This window comes from Varanus komodoensis, unplaced genomic scaffold, assembly GCF_004798865.1.
Source record: "Varanus komodoensis strain SLA01 unplaced genomic scaffold, ASM479886v1 scaffold16, whole genome shotgun sequence".
In the NCBI taxonomy this organism is placed as follows: Eukaryota; Metazoa; Chordata; class Lepidosauria; order Squamata; family Varanidae; genus Varanus; species Varanus komodoensis.
In genome coordinates, this window is record NW_025335468.1 from 10,467,407 (window position 1) to 10,480,652 (window position 13,246).

Sequence of the window (13,246 nt, forward strand, 5' to 3'; positions counted from 1 at the left end):
CACCTTGCCAAGGTCATAGCGTAGCCAGGCCACGCCTACTGAGGTGGAGGCTTGAAAGGGCTGGAAGGGGCGTTTAATGAGGGGCTTCTCCTTTTGAGGCATTTCTTGTGCCCTTGTGATTCCTCCCTCATGGAAGCCTTATTGCCAATGGGGTGGGATAAAAATCAAATCAAATCAAAAACTTTTCAGGTCCTTGCCATGACATGACCATTCTACAGGGTCTTTCCTGTGTTTTCCAGTCATTTTGGAGGCTTTTTTTTTTCTTAAGAGCAAAGAAAGTCTGCTATTAAATTTCAAATGCCTAAAAACCCAGAACAGAAGTCGCAACTCTGCTATCCTGCATCTATGCCATAGACCCACCTAGTGGTTGGATGATGGAAAATATAGAAACAGAGAAACAGCATGAGTCAGAAGGGGCCTCCCAGGCCATCCAGTCTGACCCCTGGCTCCAGCTGGCTCCACTCATGACATGCCTATAGAAAGGTGGAGAAATCAAATCCTGGGGAAAGCCAAGCTCTGCTTCCCACAAAGAAAAGGGAAGCAGCTTCAGTCCAGTGGAAGCTTCTTAAAGGCCTCATGAAGAGAAGCCTCTGCTCACAGGGGGAAAGCATAAAAAGGAAACAAAGAAAAAGAAAACTTCTGTAAACAGAGGAAGCCCCATTGAACTCAATTTTATTTAATTTTTATGCTTCCCAAAAAGCAAATCTGTGTGGTCCATTTACAACACATAGAATACAATACAAAATACAAACAGCAATTTAAAAAGCATGAAAATATTACCATACTATATTTAAAACCAAATTTAAAAGAAATGCAAAAATGATACAGTTCACTTAAATTGTAAGACTTGTACAAGCAGCTGGCAAAGCCCCAAGGAACACTAATTAAATGCCCTGAGGTAAAGGCCTCAACCTGGCACTGAAAATATATTAATGTTGGCTCCAGACAGGCCTCAATGGGGAGCTTGTTCCTTAACTGTGGGGCCACCACTGAAGAGGACTTAATCCTGTCCTTAAATGTACATATCAGGGGTGTCCAGCCCACTGCCCGGATGGCTATGAATGTGACCCAGCACAAAATCCTAAACTTACTAAATATGAGATTTTTTTTGCAACTCGATTGTGTAGTTCTCAAGCGTGAACTTTGTAGATGACAATGTCGTGCTGCAATGTCTCACAAAATAAATGTGCATATGCTTTCACTGTTTGTATACATGCATGGCTTCAGTTTTATGGCATTGTTCAGCTTCCATTTGTGAGCAACTATTTTTAAGAATGAAGCACTCTAAGAGTAAAATTAGAACCAAAATATCTGATGAGCACCTTGAGAACTCACTGAGAATTGCAACTACTTCCACAAACCAGATACTGATGCACTAGTTTCTCAAATGCAATGCCAAATATCCCACTAGTTTTATGTTGCCCTCTTTTACTTTTATAATAAAAATATCAAAAAATCAATGAAGTTGTATTACTAAGATATGTTCTTTTTCTATATTAGGGTTTGCAAACTTGGAACTTGCTCACTCTCCACATGGGGTACCGCATAATAAACCTGTAATAATCCTCACAAAATAATTAGGATTATTATGTGAGGACTTTTTTGCTTATCTGTGGTGGTGGATTTCACAAGTATTATGCACAGACCTCCTTTTTTTTTTTTTTTTTTTTTGCCCATCAGTTTTTGTTAGTGTTTGTGAATTTAATGTGCAGCCCAAAGCAATTCTTCTTCCAATGTGGCCCAGAGAAGCCAAAAGGTTGAACACCCCTGGTGCATATGATGGTGCTGTAACCTGTCCGCAGCTACAGTATTGGCCCTCATGTGGCAGCTTAAAAGTATTTCATTTCCAGTGGGCATTTTTAAGCCACTCTGTCTGCGAATTAATAAGGCAATTGTTAGTCTCTTTAGCATATCCTGGCCATTTATTCCCTGTGTAGCTCACAGTTCTCTTCCTTGACCACTTTTGAACAACGCAGCCAGTGTTGCCATAGAACTGGTTCCAGCATGTGCATATTTGAATATCTTGCTAGCTCAGCCGGAGGAAGCAGTTCTAGGAAAGTATGCAGCAATTTCCTTGGCGAACCAAGGGAGAGTTCTATCTTCATCAAAAAGCAATTGCTTTCTCCCCACTCACATTTGACCCAAGCACCTTCATGTTTAAGGGGAGAGTTTATGCGGGCTGTATAAATTCTGCAAGCACCTCTCATGGGCCCTCTCATCGGGCTTCTTATGTTGCTTCCTCTTTGCAGCTGGAAAGCCTCACATCAGATGATGCTGACAATTACAAGTGCATCGTTTCCAATGAGCACGCTGACATCATCTACATGGTGTCCTTGATCGTAACAGAATGTAAGTGCAAAGCACAAGCACCTAAGGAGAGTTTGGGCAGGGGGGAAGCACATCCCAGTGTGGAAGCAGGAAGGTCCCTGGAACTTCAGCTGGGAGCTACTCCACAGAGTCAAGCATATGACAGGTCTATGAGAAATGTGGAATGAGGGCCACGCGGCCGTGTCCTTACACTGAAGCAATTCTTCTGTGTCCCTTAGAACAAGGGTGGGGAACTTCAGGCCAAAGCTGGTCCTCCATGGGTTCCCCAAGAGGCCCCACCACTTTCTTCCAACTATCAATTGTTTGGCGGTTCCCCAGCTATCATGCAGCTTGTGCCCACTCTAAAAGGTCAAAATGCTTTTCCTAAGGTTCAGTTACTGGCAATAAGAGCCTGAAGCTACAATAGGTTGATAGTCTGACCTCATCCCTTTGCCACTGGAAGTGGCTCTGGGAGTTCCCGTGGAGCAAAATCTTCTTCTCAGGCCAAAAGAGTTTCCACATCACCACCTTAAAATAATGCATCGGAATGTAGGCTATTGGTATCAATTCTCTTATTTTGATTTTATTTCATTTTTTAAGGCCAAGATAAGCTGGACTTCAAAAAAATGTTGAAAAAAAGGTGAGATTTCTCCCCTCCCCTGCAATGAAAGGTCAGGACACTTTTCCAAGGGGAATAATTTTCAGATCCTCTCTCTACGTGGGCTTGCAGCAAACTGGGAATAGGATGCTGGTGAGAGGCAGAACAAGAGGCAGTAACTGCAGCCCAAGGTGGAGATTCCCCCAGTGCAAAAGAGATAGAAGGGTCAAAGGATTGCTATTGCTGTGAAATGTATTTTTAAATTTTCTAGATCTATCTAATAAAAATACAAATATCCTGCATGCAGCATTATATTGAGAGGCAACAAGGACTTAAAATTGCACCTGGAGCAATAAAGCCAATTTCAAATACTTCAGTAAATAAGTACCCAAATAAGTAAACAATTACTTTGCTCTGGGGTGGGGTTCCAAAATCAGGGTGCCACCACAGAGAAGTCCCTCTCTTTTTTACAATCATAACTCACTCCACCAACAAACAGTATGCATTTTCCTGCTTGTTTAAAACATTTTATCATACCTCTTCAGTGTTTCGGGGCTGCTAATAAATGAGTACTGAAGTCACAATGAAATCATTGTAAGCATAAAAAACAATGCAACTATCCAACAAAGAGATCCTGCAGAGAAAAAACAGCAGCAAAATGAGAGCTCCTTCTACCTATTTTATTTCTGAATGAAGTGGTTCATTTATAAGTGGTAACAACTACCTTCCACCTGAGCAGGGAAGTAATTGCATAGCCTTCAAGCCACTAAATACTTTCTTCTTCTCAACACTATACTGACTTTTCAGAATCAGGACCTTTGAGAAAGGTCCTCATTAAGGGGAAATTTGACAGCCCAAGTCAGCCTTAGTGTTTGCTCTGTTTGCAAACCACAATGGTTGGGGGCCTCTTGGGCAGGTCAAGGGGCAGGACAACCTCAGCCAAGGATCCACCAGGGGCCCAAAGCCCACCTAACTGGGAATGGGAGCAGGGCCTCAACCACACAGAGCAGAACATCCACAGGCAGAAGTGGGGAAACGTGTTCACAGAGGACTAGAGGACTAAAGAGCAATCTGGACTAGGGTGTCCAGTAATGAGCTGCCAAAAGGAGGACACTCATTAGCATAGCATTTGCAATGCTAATCTCTGTCTAGGGCCTTGCTCAGCCTGCTGTCAGGGCCCTGCTGATGGGCAGCTTCAAAGTCCAGCTTTTCCTCTGGTGGCTCTTCATCTATCAAGCACCCTTGAATGGGGCAACCCTCCAAAAAGAAGACATTGACAATAGAGAACAGTCCTTTCCAGGGCCTGCAGGGCTGCCTCATTCTGAGGGTTTCCTTCCAAGCAAGGCAGCAGTTTATTAGTTCTTCAGTGCATTATAGTCAGGGATGGGAGAGGCACTTGTGGATTTTGTGTGTGTGTGCTTGGGTACCACAAGCCTTGGGTGGGGGTGTGGAACAGGCTGGCTTGGGCCAGTCCTGCCTTTGAGAGCCCTGGGGATGGTAGTTTCCTGACCGAGTGATGTGCCAGAGTTAGCCTGTGCTAAGCAAATGTCGCCCCATAACCTGGCCTGCGTGCACACAGGGGTCCTCCGGCTCCTAAGAAAAAGGAGAAGAAAGTGATCGGTGAAAAAGAGATGCTAGAGATTCTTTCCAAGGTACCCAGGAAGGACTTTGAGAGGGTCTGCATGGAATACGGCTTCACCGATTTCCGAGGACTTCTTAAGAAACTGAAGGAGATGAAGAAAAAAGTAGAAGTTGAGGTGAGACAAAGGGGTGCTGGCTTAGCCCACACTTCTGCTTTGGGGTGCATCCTCAACATTGCTCTACTATTTCAGCTCCACTGTTGTAATATCCCCCAGATGCATCTTACCTTCCTGGGAAGGAACAAAGTGCTGGGCTGAAATATGTCATCTTGAAAACCTAGGAGTAACCTGAAATTATACCTGGAACTCCAAGTTTGGGCTTTACAAGTAGAAATCAGTAAAAGTATCTTCTTTTTAAAATCAAATGTACCAGTGGGACAGGGGGATTGTTTTAAAATTTGTAGTAGTCTGGAATGATTCACCATTAAAAACACGCATTGCCAAGATACGATTGCCAATAATTGCATTGCTCTGTTATAGGAAAAAGAGGTTGGATCCAAAGGCCCCTTTCTGTGGGCAGGAGGACCTTTGATGCAGGGCAGCTTCTGCAGGAGGAAGTGGGGGTGGAAAGGCATTTTTCAATCATTCCTCTTTTCCACCCCACCCCAGGCTGCCAGAGCAGATCTGGGGGTGGGGTGGGGGGGCTGTAGAGTGCTGCAGGGTGAAAGGGGAATCCACACCTGGGAGCCCCCTTCTTAAGGAGAGAGCTCAACTCACAGGGCGCTGGAACCAGCCCAGAGATTCTGGTGGCACGGAAGCACGAGTGCCCGCCTTTCCATCAACAGCAGCACAGAACCTCCTTCAGCCAGAGAGCTGAACTCAGTGCTGGGAAAGTGCGTTCCACTTGCTAGGTGGGACGGCAGGCAGAGGGGATGGGCATGAGGTAAAAGAGTCAGAGCCAGAAATACAACATACATGCACACCCTCAGCACACTGTCTTGTAAAACTCCTGCTTTTGGTGGGTAAGGGGAAGCACCTCAGCCCTTTTGACTGGGGGCAGAGAGAATTCTGCCCAAAAGCTGCAGAACCACCAAAAAAGTTGGTGATTGAAGGAGAGAGGCTGGTCCAGGGGAAGGGTCTTTGCTGGTACTCCAGAGGGAAGAATTGGGACCCCAACAGGGCTCTCTTTGGGCCCTGGCCCTCAGAAGCCTCAGAAGATACAAGCTATCAACAGTCATCTTTGCAAATGAGCAGCAGCATTTAATCTTGTTTCATTTATTACATAAGGTGAGTGTGTAGGAATCATCATAGTTTTGTTTTATTTGCAATTTCTACCACAGGCTGTCAAGATTCTGAAACCCCTGGAAGATGTTACTGCTAAGGTCGACTCGACAGCAGTATTTGACTGCATTCTGGAACTTAGGGATGCCAATATGAAGCTGACATGGTTAAAGGTCGCTGTCTTTATTGATGTTGGTTTGCATGAGGGCAGTGGGGTTGAGACTTTCAGAGTCAAGAACAGCGCGTCTCCTACAGGTTCCTTCTAATGCCACCTTATCGGCAAATTACTTGTGCAGGCTGGTTAATGACAATGAAAGGGTTTTTATATTCAAAGAGAGAAAATCAAAGAAAGTTCATTTAGTAGCACTGTAATGCACGCCAACATAAAATGGCTATGGACCAGTACATGTTCCTGCTGCTACTTCTCCGGTGTTTGTCCCAGTTTTCACTGCCTCATGCATCTGCCTCACAGAACACATCAGCTCCAGGGAATTTATTACATCCCCAAGATTCCCAAGCATTTATTTTGCCATGAGTGTTCTCTGCTTTGAGGCTCTGTATTTCCACCATTTACATTTCATGGTTGTGTAATTATCACATAACGACATGTCCAAATGAGTGCAGGAGGAACACAACAAGATGCTGATGTCCACTCAACCCCAAGACCTTGCTATGATGTCAGTTCCTACGGCTGACCACCTGTCACTAATGAAGGCTACTCAAGCAATGTGTATACGCATCCTGAACCATCTTTGAAACGCCCTCTTTCCAGCATGCATGCCATGGAGATTACTATTTACCTAGGCTTTCCAATCTGTGAACTTCTTTTTTCCAGGATGGCGATCCTTTGCGTCTTCAGTATTGCCTAGGCAAATATGAAACAAAACAGATGGGCACTAAGTTTATGCTCTATATCACCAACGTGACTGAAAAGGACATGGGCACATACACTGTTTTAGTAGGCGACAAGCAACTCTCTGCAAACTTGAACGTAATAGGTAAATTGTATTTTAATTACACATGAGAAGGAAGGAAAGATGAGTCATAACTTCAGCTTGTATGAGTCAGACTTGCTTATTTCTGTAGAGCAGGAATAGAATTCCAGCAGCTCCCAGATGATGATGCACAACTTCCATCAGACCCAGCCAGCACGGCCAATGGTCTGGAGTTACGGAGTCCAAATATCTGGGGTGGGGAGTACCAGGTGTCCATAGAACTACATTGATGACCGCAGCCTGAGAATCCGGCCCCTGTTTGAAAAACCTTCTCTGCTGTGAACAGACATTGCAGGTTCTTGTGTGTCTTGTTATGTCTTGGCAGATGAGCCCCTGAAGTTCTTGGCAGACCTGAAACCTCTGAAAATAACAGAGAGGCAGACTGCTGTGTTTGAAATCCGCCTTTCCAAAAAGGTGCCTAACTTTGCCTGGAAGTTCAATGGGAAAGAGCTGAAGCGAGATGACAAGTATGAGATCATCACGTCTGAAGACGGCTTAACTCACACCTTAAAAATCAAAGATGTCCGCCCAAGTGACATGGGTGAAGTTGCTTTTGAAACCGGTGATCTGGTGACCAAGGCCGAGCTTTTCATTGAGAGTAGGTGCAACTGAGGTTGTTTGCTATTCCCTGGGCTGCTCAAATTTTAAAACAAAGAATTGGAACGAGTGGCTGTAGACAATCCATTTTGGTTACTGCAAACCGCATTGTGCTTCCTGTCCTGGAGTCTGTCTGTCCCTTTTTTCACATGAGGTTCATGCTACTCAATAACAGATCAATGATTGGCTTTGCTAACTAACCTTAATTAGACCTCATTTGAAAACATAGGGGCATGTATCTAAAGTTTGTAAAAGAAGGAGGATCACTTAACTGTGGTTGAACATTTGGGGGTTCAACATAATAGGAAAGAATAGTGTGAATGGGATGAGGAGTCCAAATCATTTGTCAAACCAGATTCAACGCATTTCAGCAGATGATGCAACGAGGGTTTCCTTTCATTTGGCATTGAACAATTTCGCGTCTGTCAGAAGACTGGGTTAGAAAAATCTTATCCCTTTTAGCAATACTTCATTTGCTGCAGCATCCATCACAGAAGATGGTGGAATTTTTTAGTCTGACAGGTTGCAGTATCAGAAACATTAGAGAGAAAGCTTTAAAAAGGTGCAAAGATGTAAGATCAGCTGTACATTTTATTGGGCAACGTTCAGTCCTGCAGCAGGCACAAAACCTGTAGGCGCCTGTGTGTTCTCGGTACCTGAATGCATGCGTTGCACAACCTTAGTTGGGCCAAGGTTGCCAGACATGTACCTTGCATGTTTTAACATATATGTACACATATGTATGTTTTCTTCTTATATATGCTGATGTAAGGAAATGCCAGGAACACCTTTGCTTGGATCCGTAGAATCATGAGTATTTTTTGAAATCAAACTGATTTTTCATTCTCCTTTTTCAGTGAGTGTTCCTTCCAAAGGCTATTTGGCCAGTCCTAAGTCATCATTTCCTTGCTTAGTTCCACATCATCAGACTGATGTTTAGCTGCTGGCCCTGTGGTAGCCTTGATTTCCACAGGGGATTCAGCTAAGGTGGCAGTCCATGCAGCCAACGTCTGTCTGTTCCTTCTCTTTCAAGGACCACCAATTAAGTTCATCAGAAACCTGAAGAATGTCCGGGTCAAGGAGAAGAGCAAAGCTTGCTTGGAATGTGAGCTGACCACCAAAGACGTTACCCTGAAATGGATGAAGAACGGAAAGGTGATTGAGAGGTCTAAAAAATTTACCATGAACCATGAAGGCAAGATGGCAGAGCTGATCATAGATGATGCGGAGCTGAATGACTCAGGAGAATATATGGTCATTGCCATGCAAGAAAATGACCCCACAGAGTACTACAGCAGCTGCAACGTAACTGTGGAAGGTGAGCTCTAGCAGGGCAAGAGCGGGTTTGGAGGAGAACTTGAAACAAGCCTTAGTGGCACTGGCAGAAAGTCTGTTTCTTACTGGTGAGTGGGAGGGCTCTTGGGGAGGAGAGCGAGGCATCCTATGGTTACTAATGGCTTCCGTAGGAGAGCAAAGCTTTGCTTCATATTGTTATGCAGCTGAATTCAAAAGTTATCCCTGAATGGCTAAGGAAAGAGACAGACAGTTTAACAGGGGTATTCTCTTTTCCCACCAAAGCCTTGACACTTGGCCTTCTGCTTTCTTAGAACAGATGCAGGTTAGGGTGGCAACCTTCCCCCTCTAGTGCCTAGACTCGTTTCTTACTCCCCCTAGGTGTGTAGACCGGGAGGCCTAGATGTGAGATTGGGTAGCCTGAGGGCTCATGTGCCTCTGCGCAGTCATTGCTGGGGAGCTTGGGCAGGAGGGTGCTGTTGCATCAAGTCCTCCTTGTGGGATCTCGTGGTCACTGGGTGAACAGAAGGCTGGACCAGATGGACCTTTGGCCCGACCCTCCGGGCACTTCCTACATTCTTAACCAGATGTACCTTTCTGGCTCAGGGAGGATTTGAACTCGGGTCTCACTAACCCTGGGCTAACTACCCTGGGTCAGGCAGTATGGTGTCCGCAGGCACCAGAGAACCCCCAGGCACCTTGCTGGACATGCGCCCACTTCTTCCTTGAAACTTTTAAAAAGACTTGTTCCTGGCCCCCTGCCGCCACCGCCTTCATTTCTCTCTCCTTTTCAGAGAGGTTTGCTACAGTCAAGAGCGGCTTATCAGATGTCGAGGCTTCAACAGGCGACCCAGCAGAGCTCTGCATTGTCTTAAACGATGAGAGAGTGGAAGGCGTTTGGCTGAAGGATGGGAAAGAGGTGAGCTTTTATGGGGCCGACAGGGAAACGTGCATAAAGGCAAATGTGTCCGACCCGAACCCTTCGGCTAACGGATGCCACCCCCCCCCCCCCAGAGCCCACGTGTTCCCAGACCGAGGGCTGCTATTACTAACCATTACGAGGCTCGGTCAGCTAGTCCAGCTTTCCTCCCTTAATGGCTTTTTTCTGGCAAGAAGGAAACTGGAAGAAAACAGTGCAGAAGCCCAAGAGGGCATCAAATTAACCATGGTGTTGCCTGGACCCCTGAAAAATTCTGTGCATAATGTAGAACACAGTTGCACAATAACAGTCTCAAAATCTGGAAGAAGAATTGCTAGGCGTTTCCTTGTTTCATGAACTGGCAGTAGCACCGTGGAGGCAGAAGAGCAGGCTGCGAGTCCTTCCACCCGTGACCAGGCGAAAACTGGTCTCGGCAGGAGGGGCTGCTTCATTATATGTAGTTCAGCCATTTTCCTTCCTACCCAAGGGGTATAGCACTTTCCTGTCAGCAGATAGCATATATCTTGGAAGGAAATCGGCCTGAGGCCTGCAGACCAAGCTCGGCCCCTCTGGGGTTCCAGTCTGACCCACCGGATTTCCACACAAGGTCGTGCCCCTTCTCCTGTCCCAACCCTTTATCCCGCAAGTGCAATCATTTGTGGTGGTTTCCTGGCTTCCTCACGTTCCCCTGCCTGCTCTTTTCAGATGGTTGAAATGCTTCTCCTAAGCCTTAATTACTGGCATTGGGCAGGTTTGCACGTCCTGACAACCTCCCCGCCGTCCCCCATCAAACAAACTGTGCAGGCTAGGCTGTTGTGCGACCGCAGCTTGCTGTGTCAGACAGAGGGCTGGGCTCACTTTGGCTTTTCCTCAGTCTTCTAGCTGACTCCTCTCTCTACCACAATCATGAGCCCTTCCCCCACCTGCACTGTACCTTTTCCCCCTTTTCTCCTTTTTAAAGGTAATTTTGTGACCCCTAAGTTGTCAGACAGACCTTCCAAAGTGCTCATGTGGCATCTTGCATGGACTCTCACTTGTTGGTCACCTTGAAAATCATGGGCAATGACTGGGAGATGACCTGCTTTCAAAGAGCAACATGCACCGAGCCCTGGTCTTGACTCTGAGCTTTATTTTGCACTTTGCTTTCTCCTAAAAAGCTTAGTGTCCTGCTTCTTTTCTACCTTTTCCCAAGATTCTGGGCACTCAGAAAAGTGAAAGCCACTGCTTTTCCAGAAGCAGGGAACTCTGACAGTGGTCAAAGCCCAGCCTTCCTTTCAAACGGGTTTTTAATTCTCCTTCTCCTATTTTGGAGTGCAGATGCATCCATTTCGCGAAGAAAAAAAAACCCCAAGGTGAAAACAGTAGTGTAGATATTTCTGCACAGCAAATCTCTCTCCCCCTCTCCCTCTGTGTGTGTGTGTGTGTTCACATGCACACACATAAACACATGCACATGTCTCATTTGTGGGATAATACCCTTATTCAAGAAATTAAGCCCCCTTTGCAAGCAGAGCCATTCAGAGATTTGTCCAATGCTGTAACAACGTATAGGCATCTTTCAATATTAGAATTTTGAAGCTGATTTCTTCTAAAAATTATTTTCCTTCAGATTACAGATATGAAAGGAATCCAGATTGTCAAGCAGGGAGCTGTCCACAAACTGATCATTGACAAAATGGGAGCGGAATATGAAGGGAAGTACACTTTCAGAGCAAAAGGAGTTGAGAGTGAGGCCACCGTTAGCGTTGCAGGTAAAGTACTGTGTTCCAGAGCTGAATTCACTTTGCCTTCCCCACCACTTGTTTAGGCTCAGATCATTTCAAAGGCATATGGAGCAGGGCCCACACCAACCTGGTGGACACAGAATGTCCTATTTGGAGCAGAGTTCAGCTTCCTGAGAATGTCAGCTTTCAACGTGAAAGGAACAGGTTTCTAGTCCTTGTGACTGCAAATATGAGATTGGGGTGATGTAGGCAATGGGCCAGCTTGCTCCATGGCTTGTGGTGCTGTGAGAACCGCATCAAGGTGGCTTGTTATCATGTGACACAGTAAGCCCTGAGGGTGCCCCCTGCAGCTTGAACATTGACACTGGGGCAGCACACATGGCAAGCCCTCATGGCTTATGGAACCAGGCTCCTGGCTGCCAGTCTTGCATACCCAGTCAATGCCTGCTGTACTGAGAACCTGGAGGGGTGGCTGAATAAAAGACTTCCAGGACTTGGGACTGAGGCAACAGCTCAGTGCCCTGCAAATAGTTTGCAAGATCCTAATTAATTAAGCATGGCAGCAATTTTTGCAGAATAAGTTATTAAGAGGAAGCATGCAGATTCCAAATCATACAAATGCCTTCCATCTGTATCATTTATACAGGTCAGAGAAGGTGCCAATTTTCTTAGCAGGATTGTCTTGCCACAGAAATGTAACCTATTTTTTCCAGTGTGGCCACACAACTCAGTTCTTATGACCTCTGGGAAGGAGTCCTAACTTAAATTCAGCCTCAGCCATCAACCCAGTGTGACATAATCTAGCAGGAGTATTTTTTCTGTCTCTTTGGTGGCAAGCTCATCCCCTGTGTTAGCTGCTTCCTGAGAGGTGAAACCAAGTTTGCATATAATCCACACTTTAAGATAACAAAATTCTGAGCTAACATAATCAAAATCACTGCTGTTTCTAGCAACTGTTGCAAATTATGCAAATATTTGAATTTGCATGTGCTTGTTTCCTCTGCTTCTATTGGCTATGGAAATAGTTATGGGACAACAAAGCACCATTTGATAGCCACCAGAAATTCTGCTTGGATTCCTCTCTGGCTGTTCAGATTTTATCTCTCTCAAACCTTAGAGACTGGAACCTTTCTTTTAAAGGCAGAACACAGAAGCTCCAGCACTGAGTTCTAGTCCCAGAACCAGTTTCTATGCTTGTCCTATTTAAACACAATATTTGTACAACCTTTGGTAAAATGGCAAGGGTGAGTTAAATACTGCCAGCTGCTCCCCCCCCTCACCCCTCCTGATCTAGTCATATCCCAGTGCTAAAGTGTAACACCATCCAAAAACAGCAAAAAATGAAAGCACCCAAACCATGTCTTTGCATATATTCTAAATCTCTCCCAAGAACAACTTCACATGGACATTCTGTTCCTAATGGAACAGATGACTTAAGGAGATTGAAAATGCATTGGTGAACACCAAACCCCGAGACTTTGTGTATATCTGAACATTCCAGTATGAATTTGTGGCTGTGATTTTCAGACGGGTTTCTCCATTTCCATTTTTTTGCATCTCCAAGATCCCCCTTTTATTGACCCATCTGTGCTGGAAGGTTTAGCCGCCCACCCAGTGACTGTGAAAGCGGGACAGACGGCCTACATCAAGGTCCCCTTCAAGGCCAAGCCCCTTCCCAAAGTCACCTGGTTCAAGGATGGCATTGAAGTGACGGAAGAAGAGAGGCTCACCATGGAAAGGACTGGTGACCAAGCTCTGCTCACAATAACGGACTGTGTGAGGGAAGACAGTGGAACTGTCATGCTGAAGCTGAAAAATGACTGCGGAACAGCCATTGCTCATTTGTACCTCAATGTTATTGGTGAGTCCCAGGTATTGCAAGCTTCGGCTTACTCAGGAAGACTTGCCACTGCACCCAGTGGGACTTTCCTCCATTAGATCCAGTGCCAAGC

General features: G+C 45.5%; 1 protein-coding gene across 1 annotated transcript in view; it reads left to right on the forward strand.

Annotated features, from left to right (window-relative positions):
- IGSF22 (immunoglobulin superfamily member 22) overlaps positions 1–13,246 on the forward strand; it is a 34,546-nt gene that overhangs the window by 2,816 nt on the left and 18,484 nt on the right. Inside the window, exons 4-13 of the mRNA XM_044425978.1 lie at positions 2,250–2,349; positions 2,908–2,947; positions 4,485–4,662; positions 5,826–5,939; positions 6,602–6,764; positions 7,087–7,359; positions 8,392–8,676; positions 9,446–9,570; positions 11,180–11,321; positions 12,859–13,155. Coding sequence (XP_044281913.1) covers positions 2,250–2,349; positions 2,908–2,947; positions 4,485–4,662; positions 5,826–5,939; positions 6,602–6,764; positions 7,087–7,359; positions 8,392–8,676; positions 9,446–9,570; positions 11,180–11,321; positions 12,859–13,155 — 1,717 coding nt within the window. The remainder of the gene's footprint in view (positions 1–2,249; positions 2,350–2,907; positions 2,948–4,484; positions 4,663–5,825; positions 5,940–6,601; positions 6,765–7,086; positions 7,360–8,391; positions 8,677–9,445; positions 9,571–11,179; positions 11,322–12,858; positions 13,156–13,246) is intronic.